Here is a 15590-nt window from a genome sequence, read left to right as displayed (position 1 = left end):
GTGAAACCCAGGCTACCTAAATACGGTTCCCTATCAGAGACAACAAGAATCACCTGACTCTGATTGAGAACCGCCTCAGGCAGCCAAACCTAAACTAAACTCACCCCTAATCAACCACAATCTCAATGCCTACAAAAACCCCAATACGACAACACAATAACATAAACCCATGTCACACCCTGGCCTGACCAACTAATTAACTAAAACACAAAATACTAAGACCAAGGCGTGACAGAACCCTCCCCCCCAATGTGCGGACTCCCGGACGCACCTCAAAACCATAGGGAGGGTCCGGGTGGGCGTCTGTCCATGGTGGCGGTTCCGGCTCGGGACGTGGACCCCACTCCATAAATGTCATAGTTCCTCCCCTTCGCGTCCTGGGATAATCCACCCTCGCCGCCGACCATGGCCTAATAGTCCTCACCCAGAACCCCACTGAACTGAGGAGTAGCTCGTGACTGAGGGGCAGCTCGGGACTGAGGGGCAGCTCGGGACTGAGGGGAAGCTCGGGACGGAGGGGAAGCTCGGGACTGAGGGGCAGCCCAGCACTGAGAGGAAGCCCAGCCAGGCAGTTGAATCCGGCAGATCCTGGCTGGCTGGCAGTTCTGGCAGATCCTGGCTGACTGGCGGATCTGGAAGAGTCTGGTTGACTAGCAGATCTGGAAGAGTCTGGTTGACTAGCAGATCTGGAAGAGTCTGTTTGACTAGCAGATCTGGAAGATCCTGGCTGACTGGCGGATCTGGAAGAGTCTGGTTGACTAGCAGATCTGGAAGAGTCTGGTTGACTAGCAGATCTGGAAGAGTCTGGTTGGCTAGTAGATCTGGAAGATTCTGGTTGACTGGCAAATCTGGAAGAGTCTGGTTGACTGGCAGATCTGGAAGAGTCTGGTTGACTGGCAGATCTGGAAGAGTCTGGCTGACTGGCAGATCTGGAAGAGTCTGGCTGACTGGCAGATCTGGAAGAGTCTGGCTGGCTGACTGGCAGATCTGGAAGAGTCTGGCTGACTGACGGATCTGGAAGAGTCTGGCTGACTGGCGGATCTGGAAGAGTCTGGCTGACTGGCGGATCTGGAAGAGTCTGGCTGACTGGCAGATCTGGAAGAGTCTGGCGGACTGGCAGATCTGGAAGGGTCTGGCTGACTGGCAGATCTGGAAGAGTCTGGCTGACTGGCAGATCTGGAAGAGTCTGGTTGACTGGCAGATCTGGAAGAGTCTGGCTGACTGGCGGATCCTGGCAGACTGGCGGCTCTGGCTGCTTCATGCTGACTGACGGCTCTGGCTGCTCCATGCTGATTGACATCTCTGGCGGCTTCTTGCAGACTGACAGCTCTGACTGTTCCATGCAGACTAACAGCTTTGGCAGCTCCTTGCCGACTGGCAGCTCCTTGCCGACTGGCAGCTCCTTGCAGACTGACAGCTCCTTGCAGACTGGCAGCTCCTTGCAGACTGGCAGCTCCATGCAGACTGGCAGCTCCATGCAGACTGGCAGCTCTGGCTGCTCCAAGCAGACTGACAGTTCTGGCTGCTCCCTGCAGACTGACAGCTCTAGCTGCTCCATGCAGACTGGCAGCTCTAGCTGCTCCATGCAGACTGGCAGCTCCTTGCATACTGGCAGCTCCATGCAGACTGGCAGCTCCATGCAGACTGGCAGCTCTGGCTGCTCCAAGCAGACTGACAGCTCTGGCTGCTCCATGCAGACTGGCAGCTCTAGCTGCTCCATGCAGACTGGCAGCTCTGGCTGCTCCATGCAGACTGGCAGCTCCTTGCAGACTGGCAGCTCCATGCAGACTGGCAGCTCCATGCAGACTGGCAGCTCTGGCTGCTCCAAGCAGACTGACAGCTCTGGCTGCTCCATGCAGACTGGCAGCTCTGGCTGCTCCGAACAGACAGGAGGCTCCGGCAGCGCTGTAGAGGAGGAAGGCTCTAGAAGCGCTGAACAGGCGGGAGACTCCGGTAGCGCAGGAGAGGAGAAAGGCTCTGATAGCGCTGAACAGACAGGAGACTCCAGCAGTGCTGTAGAGGAGGAAGGCTCTAGAAGCGCTGAACAGGCGGGAGACTCCGGTAGCGCAGGAGAGGAGAAAGGCTCTGATAGCGCTGAACAGACAGGAGACTCCAGCAGCGCTGTAGAGGAGGAAGGCTCTAGAAGCGCTGAACAGGCGGGGGACTCGACAGCTCATGTGACGGAGAAAACGCTGGCTGCGCTGAACAGGCGAGGCGCACTGAAGGCCTGGTGCGTGGTACTGGAACTGGTGGTACTGGATCGAGGACACGCACAGGAAGCCTGGTGCGGGGAGCTGCCACCGGAGAACTGGTGTGTGAAGGTGGCACAGGGTGGACTGGACCGTGAAGGTGTACTGGAGAGCCTGAGAGCAGGACTGGCACAGGACGTGCAAGGCTAGGTAGGTACACAGGAGGCCTAGTGCGTGAGGCTGGCACATTTTTCACCAGCCGACTAACACGCACCTCAGGACTAGTATGGAGCGCTGACCCAGGTGCCATTAAATCCCCGACACGCTCCGTCGGACGAATCTTGTACCTAAAGCACCAAACTAGCAACTCCCTCATTACTCTCTCCTCCAATTTCCCCATTAACTCCTTCACAGTCTCTGCTTCGCTCACCTCCAACACCGGTTCTGGTCTCCTCCTTGGCTCCTCACGATAAACAGGGAGAGTTGGCTCAGGTCTGTCTCCTGACTCAGCCACTCTCCCTCTGAGCCCCCCCCCCAATACATTTTTGGGGCTGACTCACGGGCTTTCCTCTGCGCCGTCGTGATTGCCTCTCCAACTACATTCTCCTATAGCCCTCTTCGCACTGCTCCAGCGAATCCCAGGCGGGCTCCGGCACTCTCTCTGGGTCGACCGCCCACCTGTCTATTTCATCCCACGTCGTATACTCCATGCTTCTGCTGTCCATAACGACCTCCCTTCGCTGCTCCTGCTGTCGCTGCCTGTTAACACGCTGCTCGGTCCGTGTGTGGTGGGTGATTCGGTAACGGCGTTCTTCGTTTGTTGAATGAGAGTCGGACCGAAATGCAGCGTGGTGGTTACTCATGTCTTTAATGAAGAAAAACGGAACGATACATGAAATAACTAATAAATACAAAAACAACAAACGGAACGTGAAACCTATTACAGCCTATCTGGTGAACACTACACAGAGACAGGAACAATCACCCACGAAATACACAGTGAAACCCAGGCTACCTAAATACGGTTCCCTATCAGAGACAACAAGAATCACCTGACTCTGATTGAGAACCGCCTCAGGCAGCCAAACCTAAACTAAACACACCACTAATCAACCACAATCCCAATGCCTACAAAAACCCCAATACGACAACACAAAAACATAAACCCATTTCACACCCTGGCCGGACCAACTAATGAACTAAAACACAAAATACTAAGACCAAGGCGTGACAACTTTGGTATAATTCCCTGAAACCTGGATCTTCTCTGGTAAATCATTATGCAATCATTATTTCTCTCTCGCTCTCTCTCTCTCTCTCTCTCTCTCTCTCTCTTTCTCTCTGTGTGTCTTTCTGTCTCGCTCTGTCTCTGTCTCTCACTGTCTTTCTTTCTCTCTCTCTCTCTCTCTCTCTTTTTCTCTCTGTCTCTCTGTCTCCATCTGTCCCTCTCTCTATTTCTCTCTCTGTCTCTCTCTACGTATCTGTCTCTCCATCTCCCTCCCTACCTCCCTACCTCCCTCCCTCCCTCCCTCCCTCCCTCCCTCCCTCCCTCCCATTTCTCTCTCACTCCTGTAAGGTTGTTGGGCAATCCCTCTGTTTTTAAGGTTGCTAAGAGGACGAACATACTAAGTTGTTCATTGTTCTCTGTTGGAAGTAAACGTCAGCCAATATCCCTAAAGCCATTCACTAAAGCCTGACTATCTGACTGTGTCAAGATAATGAATGGAGTATCACTGACTGTTTGATTGATGGAACAGATTTAACGCCAGAGCGGTTTTGGGAAAACAGAGAGCACTGAGGTTGCTACTCACTGGGCACCGACATAAATTCAGCGTCTTTTCCACGTTGATTCAACATAATTTTATTGAAATTATGTGGTAACAACATCGATTCAACTAGTCAATGGGGAAATGTTTTGGTCCTGGGGAATTTAGGTTGTTTGTAGCGTTTCTTAGTCACCTTGTTGAACGACATTGTTGAATGCACAATTACCATTTCTACTTTAAAGTCTATTAAAGTTCATTTAAATACAGCACTTCAGTCCCAAAAAATACATTGAAAAAATATTTTGTAAGGCTGCAAACTTGTAAGGCTGCAAGCCCCCCATTCCTCCTAACTATTTCTAGGTGGCCTTTATTTCTGAAGGTGAACATTTAGCCATTTTGGAGACTTGTGGATACTTGACCACAAATCTTAAAAATAACAGCTGAGAGCAAGCATTGAATGTTTACTTTGGAAAACAAACACCATCCCCGACCTCTGCTTCATTACCCTGACTGTAGCACGTCCAACACAAACGCGTTGTAGTACGGTCCACAAAGATCCTACACACACACACACACACACACACACACACACACACACACACACACACACACACACACACACACACACACACACACACACACACAGACACACACACACAGACACACACACACACACATTCACAGATAACCTCACGGCTCTCAGAGAAGATCGCTCATGGCTCTCAGAGAAGATAACTTCTCCCACAGCCTTGACCAGCGTGTGTGTGTGTTTGTGTGTGTGTGTAATGACTTAATTAATTTACACACACACACTCCCAGCTCCCCTACTGCCTGTGGTTCCTGTCCTCGTCATTGTTCCCTGCTGAGGTCAGCACTCATTTGTTCTCGCTTTCACAACAATGAGCTAATTCGACACCCCCCCCCCCACCTCCCTCCCACTGTCCCCTGCAACCAGCTCAGGACTGTTAGTGATATCAGAGCCCTAGTTCAGGAGATCTTTGTACTATTAAATGTCACCTCCTAATTAAATTGGAAGCATGACAACAATGGAGGTAGGGAGGCCCTGCAGGGTGGTAGAGGTTCCTCTGTAGTGCCTCACACAATGCGTGTTAACTCTAGACAGAGTGTGTTACCTCTAGACAGAGTGTGTTAACTCTAGACAGAGTGTGTTACCTCTAGACAGAGTGCTTTACCTCTAGACAGAGTGCTTTACCTCTAGACAGAGTGTGTTAACTCTAGACAGAGTGTGTTACCTCTAGACAGAGGGCTTTACCTCTAGACAGAGTGTGTTACCTCTAGACAGAGTGCTTTACCTCTAGACAGAGTGCTTTACCTCTAGACAGAGTGTGTTACCTCTAGACAGAGTGTGTTACCTCTAGACAGAGTGTGTTACCTCTAGACAGAGTGCTTTACCTCTAGACAGAGTGTGTTACCTCTAGACAGAGTGCTTTACCTCTAGACAGAGTGTGTTACCTCTAGACAGAGTGTGTTAACTCTAGACAGAGTGCTTTACCTCTAGACAGACTGTGTTACCTCTAGACAGAGTGTGTTAACTCTAGACAGAGTGTGTTACCTCTAGACAGAGTGCTTTACCTCTAGACAGAGTGCTTTACCTCTAGACAGAGTGTGTTAACTCTAGACAGAGTGTGTTACCTCTAGACAGAGTGTGTTACCTCTAGACAGAGTGTGTTAACTCTAGACAGAGTGTGTTACCTCTAGACAGAGTGTGTTACCTCTAGACAGAGTGTGTTAACTCTAGACAGAGTGTGTTACCTCTAGACAGAGTGTGTTACCTCTAGACAGAGTGTGTTAACTCTAGACAGAGTGTGTTAACTCTAGACAGAGTGTGTTACCTCTAGACAGAGTGTGTTACCTCTAGACAGAGTGTGTTAACTCTAGACAGTGTGTTAACTTTAGACAGAGTGTGTTACCTCTAAACAGAGTGTGTTACCTCTAGACAGAGTGTGTTAACTCTAGACAGTGTGTTAACTTTAGACAGAGTGTGTTACCTCTAAACAGAGTGTGTTACCTCTAGACAGAGTGTGTTACCTCTAGACAGAGTGTGTTAACTCTAGACAGAGTGTGTTAACTCTAGACAGTGTGTTAACTCTAGACAGAGTGCTTTACCTCTAGACAGAGTGTGTTACCTCTAGACAGAGTGCTTTACCTCTAGACAGAGTGTGTTACCTCTAGACAGAGTGTGTTAACTCTAGACAGAGTGCTTTACCTCTAGACAGACTGTGTTACCTCTAGACAGAGTGTGTTAACTCTAGACAGAGTGTGTTACCTCTAGACAGAGTGCTTTACCTCTAGACAGAGTGCTTTACCTCTAGACAGAGTGTGTTAACTCTAGACAGAGTGTGTTACCTCTAGACAGAGTGTGTTACCTCTAGACAGAGTGTGTTAACTTAGACAGAGTGTGTTACCTCTAGACAGAGTGTGTTACCTCTAGACAGAGTGTGTTAACTCTAGACAGAGTGTGTTACCTCTAGACAGAGTGTGTTACCTCTAGACAGAGTGTGTTAACTCTAGACAGAGTGTGTTACCTCTAGACAGAGTGTGTTACCTCTAGACAGAGTGTGTTAACTCTAGACAGTGTGTTAACTTTAGTGTGTTACCTCTAGACAGAGTGTGTTACCTCTAGACAGAGTGTGTTAACTCTCTAACTTTAGACAGAGTGTGTTACCTCTAAACAGAGTGTGTTACCTCTAGACAGAGTGTGTTACCTCTAGACAGAGTGTGTTAACTCTAGACAGTGTGTTAACTCTAGACAGAGTGTGTTAACTCTAGACAGAGTGTGTTACGTCTAGACAGAGTGTGCTATCTCTAGACAGAGTGTGTTAACTCTAGACAGAGTGTGTTACCTCTAGACAGAGTGTGTTACCTCTAGACAGAGTGTGTTAACTCTAGACAGAGTGTGTTAACTCTAGACAGAGTGTGTTACCTTTAGACAAACACCTGCTCGTCGAACATCTCATTCCAAAATCATTGGCATTAATATGGAGTTGGTCCCCCTTTTGCTGCTATAACAGCCTCCACTCTTCTGGGAAGGCTTTCCACTAGATGTTGGAACATTGCTGCGGGGACTTGCTTCCATTCAGCCACAAGAGCATTAGTGAGGTCGGCCACTGATGTTGGGTGATTAGGCCTGGCTCGCAGTCGGCGTTACAATTCATCCCAAAGTTGTTCAATGGGGTTGAGGTCAGGGTTCTGTGCAGGCCAGTCAAGTTCTTCCACACCGATCTCGACAAACTATTTCTGTACGGACCTCACTTTGTGCACAGGTGCATTGTCATGCTGAAACAGGAAAGGGCCTTCCCCCAACTGTTGCCCCAAATTTGGAAGCACAAAAGCGGTTCCACTGAGTCCAATGGCGGCGAGCTTTACACCACTCCAGCCGACGCTTGGCATTGTACATGATCTTAGGTTTGTGTGTGGGGCGGGACACCGTCCCGCACTCAGAAGCCCATGGAAGCCCATTTCATGAAGCTCCTGACGAACAGTTCTTGTTCTGAGGTTGCTTTCAGAGGCAGTATTTATATGCACTACTCGCTTCAGCACTCGGCGTCCCGTTCTGTGAGATAGTGTGGCCTACCACTTCGCGGCTGAGCCGTTGTTGCTCCTAGACGTTTCGACTTCACAATAACAGCACCTATAGTTGATCCGGGGCAGCTCTAGCAGAGCGGAAATTTGACAAACTGACTTGTTAGAAAGGTGGCATCCTATTACAGCCCCACGTTGAAAGTCACTGAGGTATTCAGTAAGGCCATTCTGCAACTAATGTTTGTCTATTGAGATTGTATGGCTGTGTGCTCGGTTTGATATACCTGTCAGCAACGGATGTGGCTGAAATAGCCGAATCCACTCATTTGAAGGGGTGTCCACATACTTTTGTATATATAGTGTTTGTGTCAGAGATGCGAAACAGCAAAATACTAATCCTTGTTTAATTAAGAGTATTTTTTTTCTTTTCAAGGCTTTTTACATGACATGTTTTACTTAATAAGGCCCGATGGGGTGTGGTATATGGCCAATATACCATGGCTAAGGGCTTTTCTTACGCACAACGCAACGTGTGGTCCTAGGACTGTCATGCCCTAGCCATAGAGAGGTTTTTATTCTCTATTTTGGTTAGGCCAGGGTGTGACTAGGGTGGGCATTCTATGTTGTTTTTTCTATGTTTTTGTATTTGTTTGTTTTTGGCCGGGTATGGTTCTCAATCAGGGACACCTGTCTATCGTTGTCTCTGATTGAGAACCATACTTAGGTAGCTCTTGCCCACATGGGTTTTGTGGGTAGTTGCTTTCTGTTTTTGTGTCTGCACCAGACAGAACTGTTTTGGTTGTTCAGTTCCATTAATAAAAGGATGAGCACGTACCATGCTGCACCTTGGTCCTCACCTTCTTCAACCAACAGCCGTGATAAGGACACAGCCCTTAGCCGTGTTATATTGACCATATTTCACAAACCCAAACTTATTTCACAAACCCAAAGGTGCCTTATTGCTATTTTAAACTGGCTACCAATATAATTAGAGCAGTACAAATAAATGTTTTGTCATACTCATGGTATGCAGTCTGATATACCACAGCTTTAAGCCAGTCAGCATTCAGGGCTCGAACCACCCAGTTTATCTGATTTAGCCACTATACCCTGTATTCCTGACCCTTTCTCCTTCATATATATTCCTCTGGCAAATTAACACAATGAGCTATCTGAGCTCTTTCAGATGAGAAATCAGGCCTGGGCCAAAGCAAGGAAAATTGACCCTAATGGACTGCCAATCTTTCAGACAATTGAGAAACAGATCTCCATTAAGACCGCTAAATCAGGCTTCTTTTTAAGCTCTCTCTGATCCTTCAACATTTTGGAAAACAGTAATGCACTGAAGCGTACAAATCCATTTTCTTCCCTGCCTGAGCAGGTTCTGTCTGACTCTGGCATCAGAACTGAGAAGAATGAGATAAGTGATGAGTTTTATCATTTTATCTCTGCAGGCTTTTTATTTGAGAGAAACAGTGTTTTAATTGACCCTGGTCAGTCAATCGACTCCTCTTCCCTCTGACTCGACGGTTATCCTTTCAACTTCTAGTGCATCTTTGTTTTCATTTCAACAATTTTCTACCTGTGATGTGCTACAGTAGACGCCTTAAGATTGGTGTAAAAAAATTTAATCAGTTGGGGCTGATGAGCTTCATCCATTTTTACTGCAGCTCTCTGCCCCCCTGATTGCTGGATCATTAACCAATATTTTTAACCTGACGATCATATCTGGTACTATTCCCAAGGTGTAACGATCCTCTTCCTGTGAATGACTGGATCAAAGCGCAGCATGAGACGTGTTCATGATACTTTATTAAAATCAGAACACTACAACAAAAAATAACAAAGAGGAAACTAACAATACAGAAAACAACTACCCACAAAACCCATGTGGGCAAGAGCTACATAAGTATGGTTCCCAATCAGAGACAACGATAGACAGCTGTCCCTGATTGAGAACCATACCCGCCCAAAAACAAAGAAATACAAAAACATAGAAAAAACAACATAGAATGCCCACCCTAGTCACACCCTGGCCTAACCAAAATAGAGAATAAAACCTTTCTATGGCCAGGGGCGTGGCACAAGGTTTGGAAGGCGGCCCAAGTACTGTACTTTTTATTGTTTACATTAATAATATCTTGTCTGTAAAAATTTGTAACCTGCACTTGTATGCCGATGATACTGTTGTGTATGCTATTGCCCCCAAGGTTGACCAGTCTCTATCTGAACTGCAGACTGCCTTCATTGTATTACGGAAAACTTTATTGACTTGAAATTAGTATTGAATGCAGGTACAATTGAGTATATGTTGTTCTCTAGAGCAGTGGTCCGCACTGCGCACTCACCAATGTTCCTTCTGATATTTTGAGGCACTGAGCAAATTTTTAGGTCTTGTGAGTGGAAACTTGTGCAATTTCAGTTTTAGACTGTAGCCAATAGGCTATTGTGGATATTGGAGCACAATGTAGGCCTACCAACAAAACCAAATGGAACAAATCCCAGAACATTTTCACATGGAAATAGATTTTGATTTCTATGATGTAGCCTACAGTAGCCTACATGTGGTGTTCAATGAGACCTACATTGTGTAAGACTTTTAAAAAGGTTTTTACATTATGAAGGGCTTGACATTAATTCATGATTTTGTACATTGTCTGTAACACCATGGGCCAAATAGGTGGCTGTAAAATGCATTCTATTGTGTTGTAAATTCATTATTATTGCCATACAGAGAATTACCAGCATACCACCCTGCATACCACTGCTGGCTTGCTTCTGAAGCTAAGCAAGGTTGGTCCTGGCTGGAAGACCAGCCAGGACGTGGTGTTGAAGGGCCAGTAGGAGGCACACTTTCCTCTGGTCTAAAAAAAAATATCCCAATTCCCCAGGGCAGTGATTGGGGACACTGCCCTGTGTGAGGTGCCGTCTTTCGGATTGGACGTGAAACGGGTGTCCTGACTTTCTGAGGTTATTAAAGATCCCATGGCACTTATCGTAAGAGTAGGGGTGTAACCCTGGTGTCCTGGCTAAATTCCCAATCTGGCCCTCAAACCATCACGGTCACCTAATAATCCCCAGTTTACAATTGGCTCATTCATCCCCTCTCCTCTCTCCTGTAACTATTCCCCAGGTCGTTGCTGCAAATGAGAACGTGTTCTCAGTCAACTTACCTGGTAAAATAACGGATAAATAAAATAAAATCTAGCTAACCCCTCTGCCTATTGGCTTATTTCCATTATCAAGCCTGTCTAAAAATACAACACTGCCCCTTTAATTAAGACATAAGATTCCTACTCACCTACTCATTCAAGGGTTTTTCTTTATTTTTACTATTTTCTACATTATAGAATAATAGTGAAGACATCAAAACTATGAAATAGCACATATGGAATCATGCAGTAACCCAAAAATATATTTGAGATTTGAGATTCTCAAAGTAGCCACCCTTTGCCTTGATGACAGCTTTGAACACTCTTGGCATTCCCTCAACCAGCATCACCTGGAATCCTTTTCCAACAGTCTTGAATGAGTTCCCACATATGCTGAGCACTTGTTAGCAGCTTTTCCTTCACTCTGCAGTCCAACTCATCCCAAACCATTTTAATTGGGTCTTGGTCAAGTGACTGTGTAGGCCAGGTCATCTGATGCAGCACTCCATCTGATGCAGCATAGTAATGAACGTTGGTCACCCTTTCCTTCAGCTAGGTTCAGGCCTGTAGTGTGTGTGTGTGTGGGGGGGGGGGTGTTCAGTCCTGTTTAGCCTGCTCTACTTTCAGCCTGTGAGATATAGCTTTGACCTGAGCAAACTCAGAGTTTTTATTTGTCCTGAGGGAAAGTGCTGCTGGCTTTCACACACACATATGCACAGACACAGACACACACACACACACACACACACACACACACACACACACACACACACACACACACACACACACACACACACACACACACACACACACACACACACACACACACACACACACACACACACACACACACAGAGGAAACACCGTACACCTAGCGACCTGGTCAGCGTGCACTGCACCCGGCCCGACGCAGAAGGGGTGGCAGGGTAGCCTAGTGGTTAGAGCATTGGACTAGTAACCGGAAGGTTGCAAGTTTGAATCCCCGAGCTGACAAGGTACATATCTGTCGTTCTGCCCCTGAACAGGCAGTTTAACCCACTGTTCCTAGGCCATCATTAAAAATAAGAATTTGTTCTTAACTGACTTGCCTAGTTAAATAACGGTAAAATAAAATTAGTGTGCGATGAGACAAGGATATCCCTGCCGGCCAACCCCTCCCTAACCCGGATGACGCTAGGCCAATTGTGCATCGCCCCATGAGCCTCCCGGTCGCAGCCGGCTGCAGCAGAGCCTGGACTCGAACCCAGAATCTCTGGTGGCACAGCTAGCACTGCGATGCATATTCTAACGTTTTGTTTTGCTGTTTTCCAGGCGTGTCCATTGGGATCGCGGGATTTCCGTGAGAAGCAGTGTGCCGACTTCGACAGTTTGCCGTTCCGTGGGAAATACTACAACTGGAAGCCCTACACTGGAGGTGAGATCGGAATAATGCGTCAATCCATCCATCGCTCCACTCCATCGCTCTGTTTTTCTCCACCCGTTTGTAGTTGTGTGTGTGACGTCATTCCCCAGGTCCAGGATCTGGGGGCTGACGAATAGAACTCTTTATTACTATCAACAAACTCTAGAGGAGAGCAGAGGAGCACAGCTCAGCCCTGGCCTTGCTTGGTCTCTTGGGACTCCTAGCTCACAACTAACACCACAAAAGGAATTCTGTGCTTTTTTAAATCAATATAGTAAACAGAATTATTTTCTTTTACTGTAGATAGATGAATTCCTACTGATGTCACTCATCATGGATGATGTTATAGAACCTGTTATAATTTGTGTGGGAACCTGTAATCCTTCTGGCTGAACCTTAGTTTTCTGTCTGGGCCCTCTACTTCCTGTTTGTGGGTGTTGGTCCAGGTTACTGTCCCTGTGACAAATGTCTCTAATGACACTAAGTTTGTGGTCAGTGTGGCTCAGTCAGTAAAACATGGTGCCTACAAAGCCAAGGGTTGTGGTTTGATTCTCCCTGGTGCCACCCATATGTAAAATGTATGGTTGACTATAAGTTATTTTGGTTAAAAGCGTCTGCTAAACGGCATATATTATATATTCCGTTTTTGCTGAACTCTCTCTACTGTATTTATAACTAAGTGTACATGACCTTTCACCTGCCCTGTGGAAGTGTATCCACTACGTTTGACCTTGTGACCTCTGCCCTGTGTGCTCCAGGTGGTGTGAAGCCGTGTGCTCTGAACTGTCTGGCGGAGGGATATAACTTCTACACTGAGCGCTCCCCGGCCGTCATCGATGGAACACGCTGCCAGGCCGACTCAATGGACATCTGCATCAATGGAGAGTGCAAGGTGAGAGAGAGATAGTGGGAGTAAGAGACAGAGAGAGAGAGAGAAAGGAATAGAAAGGGTGTCTATCTATCTGTCTGTCTGCGTGTCTTGAGTGTGGTAAGTGTTCTTGTAACGTAGTGGTGGTTACATCAAGGTTCAATGACTGTACATTTTTTACAAATAAGAGCGTCTGCTTAAAGTACACTGGTAGAAAAAAGGGTTCGAAAAGGGTTCTTCGGCTATCCCCATAGGATAACCCCTTCTGTTTCCAGGTAGAACTCTATATGGTTTCCATGGTGAACCCTCTGTTTAAAGGGTTATACATGGAACTCAAAAATGTTCTTCAAAGAGACGGCTTTCAGCCAATTCTCCTATGGGGACAGCCGAAGATCCCTTTTAGGTTGTACCATATTTTTTCCCTTCTGGTTCCCACACTTTGTGCTGTGAGTCACCCCAGTCATCAAGACAAAGATCAACCAGACCCACGCTGCTTCCAGACAGGATCCAGCCAGTGTGACCCTAAATAAGACAGCCTCTGGCCCAGAGCCCACCAGTGGGTACTGACTAACCCATAGGAGAAGCACTCTACCATGGACATGACCTTATTACATTATAACCAACAAGCTAATAAAATAGATGACTGTAACATAATGTAATGGAACTGTTCATGAGGCTTTCCTGACCCGGAAACCTGACCCTCTGACTCAGTTTGTAGTCACAGTGTTTGTGTTGATTAGATTCACTGGACATCTGCATCAATGGAGAGTGCAAGGTGTGAGAGAGAGAGAGAGAGAGATAGATAGGAGTAATCTGAAAATCGCTGTTTATTACTGAGATCTGGGACCTAATGTTGTCTTTGTTCCGTGTGTGTACACTGTACAGAATAATGAGTTAGGGTTTTTGTGTATGTGTGTGTGTGTGTGTGTGTGTGTATGCCTGTGTGTGTGTGTTGGAGGTTTCTTCCTGCAGAGCTATGGGACACATTTATTCCTAGTCACAGTCCAAGGTGTGTTTTTTATTTCAGCAGCAGTTGGTCTAATGGAGTATGGGTGTGATAAACCTCTGGAACAACGTCTGTTTGGAGGCTGCTCAGAAATGCTCAATATAATGTGTATAGGCCTACACATGTGTTGGGAGAAAGACAGAGGGGGAGAGAGGACAATGAGAAAATGAAAGAATGAAGAACGTGATAGGGATAGAGCAGAGAGATTGAGAAGGAGAGAGAGAACAGATAGAGCAGAGAAATGGAGAGATTGAGAAGGAGAGAGAACAGATAGAGCAGAGAAATGGAGAGATTGAGAAGGAGAGAGAACAGACAGACAGAGCAGAGAAATTGAGAGAATGAGAAGGAGAGAGAGAACAGAGAGCAGAGAAATGGAGAGATTGAGAAGGAGAGAGAGAACAGAGAGCAGAGAAATGGAGAGATTGAGAAGGAGAGAGAGAACAGGTAGAGCAGAGAGTGTTACACATCCGCCACGCTGATCCTCAACACGGGGCCCCTCCAGGACCTCTATTCCAGGCTGTGTCAGAGGAAGGCCCTAAAAATGGTCAAAGACTCCAGACACCCTAGTCATTGACTGTTCTCTCTGCTACCGCACGGCAAGCTGTATCGGAGCGCCAAGTCTAGGTCCAAAAGGCTTCTTAACAGCTTCTACCCCCAAGCCATAAGACTCCTGAACAGCAAATCAAATGGCTACTCAGACTATTTGCATCATCACCCCCCCCCCCTTTGTTTTTACCCCCCCTCTGTTATGCTGCTGCTACTCTCTGTTTATTATCTATGCATAGTCACTTTAACTCTCCCTACAGTACATGTACATATTACCTCAATTACCTCGACTAACTGGTGCCCCCTGATAGCCTCGCTCCTGTTATTTTACGGCTGCTCTTTAATTATTATTATTAATTTTTTTTCTTATCTATTTTTTACTTAACACTTATTTTTCTTAAAACTACATTATTGATTAAGGGCTTGTGGGTAAGTATTTCACTGTTGTAAACGGCGCATGTGACAAATAAAACTCTAGTTGAGTCTAGTTGATAGGTAATCAACTAGCTGGGCTGCTCCCCGGACCCTGTATGTAGGGACTTGTACAATACTTGAACATGACTATTGAACTTGACATTTGTGTCTGTCTTTATTATTTAATCTGACATATCATACAGAAACATGGTATCAGCTCGAAAACCACTACGTTTGTTATTTCTGTAGCTAAGTACATTATAGGCGCAGTTAGGTTCCATATGTGAACGCACACTTGTGAATACGGGGGATTGAAAGATGAACTGATTTGTGACAAAATAGTATTGGGAATTGCAAATGAGGACACACGCCGGTGTCTACTAAGAGAGAGAAGCTTAACATTAGTAAATGCTAGAGGTTGACCGATTAATCGGAATGGCCGATTAATTAGGGCTCGATTTCAGGTTTTCATAACAATCGGTAATCTGCATTTTTGGACACCGATTGTGGCCGATTACATTGCACTCCACGAGCAGATTGCATGGCAGGCTGAACACTTGTTACGCGAGTGCAGCAAGGAGCCAAGGTAAGGTGCTAGCTAGCATTAAACTTATCTTATAAAAAACAATCAATCTTAACATAATCACTAGATAACTACACATGTTTAACTAGCGTTGCAAATAATCGATGTGGTGCCTGTTAAT

At 46.4% G+C, this 15590-nt stretch overlaps 1 protein-coding gene across 1 annotated transcript in view; it reads left to right on the top strand.

The window, feature by feature from the left end:
- The window catches only part of LOC135548216 (A disintegrin and metalloproteinase with thrombospondin motifs 6-like), a 170398-nt gene that overhangs the window by 100522 nt on the left and 54286 nt on the right, over positions 1 to 15590 (top strand). The window contains exons 14-15 of the mRNA XM_064977577.1: positions 11962 to 12064; positions 12811 to 12944. Of these exons, the coding sequence (XP_064833649.1) occupies positions 11962 to 12064; positions 12811 to 12944 (237 nt within the window). The remainder of the gene's footprint in view (positions 1 to 11961; positions 12065 to 12810; positions 12945 to 15590) is intronic.

This window comes from Oncorhynchus masou, chromosome 11 (assembly GCF_036934945.1).
Source record: "Oncorhynchus masou masou isolate Uvic2021 chromosome 11, UVic_Omas_1.1, whole genome shotgun sequence".
Lineage (NCBI taxonomy): Eukaryota > Metazoa > Chordata > Actinopteri > Salmoniformes > Salmonidae > Oncorhynchus > Oncorhynchus masou.
This window is presented reverse-complemented; position numbering and strand designations above follow the sequence as displayed.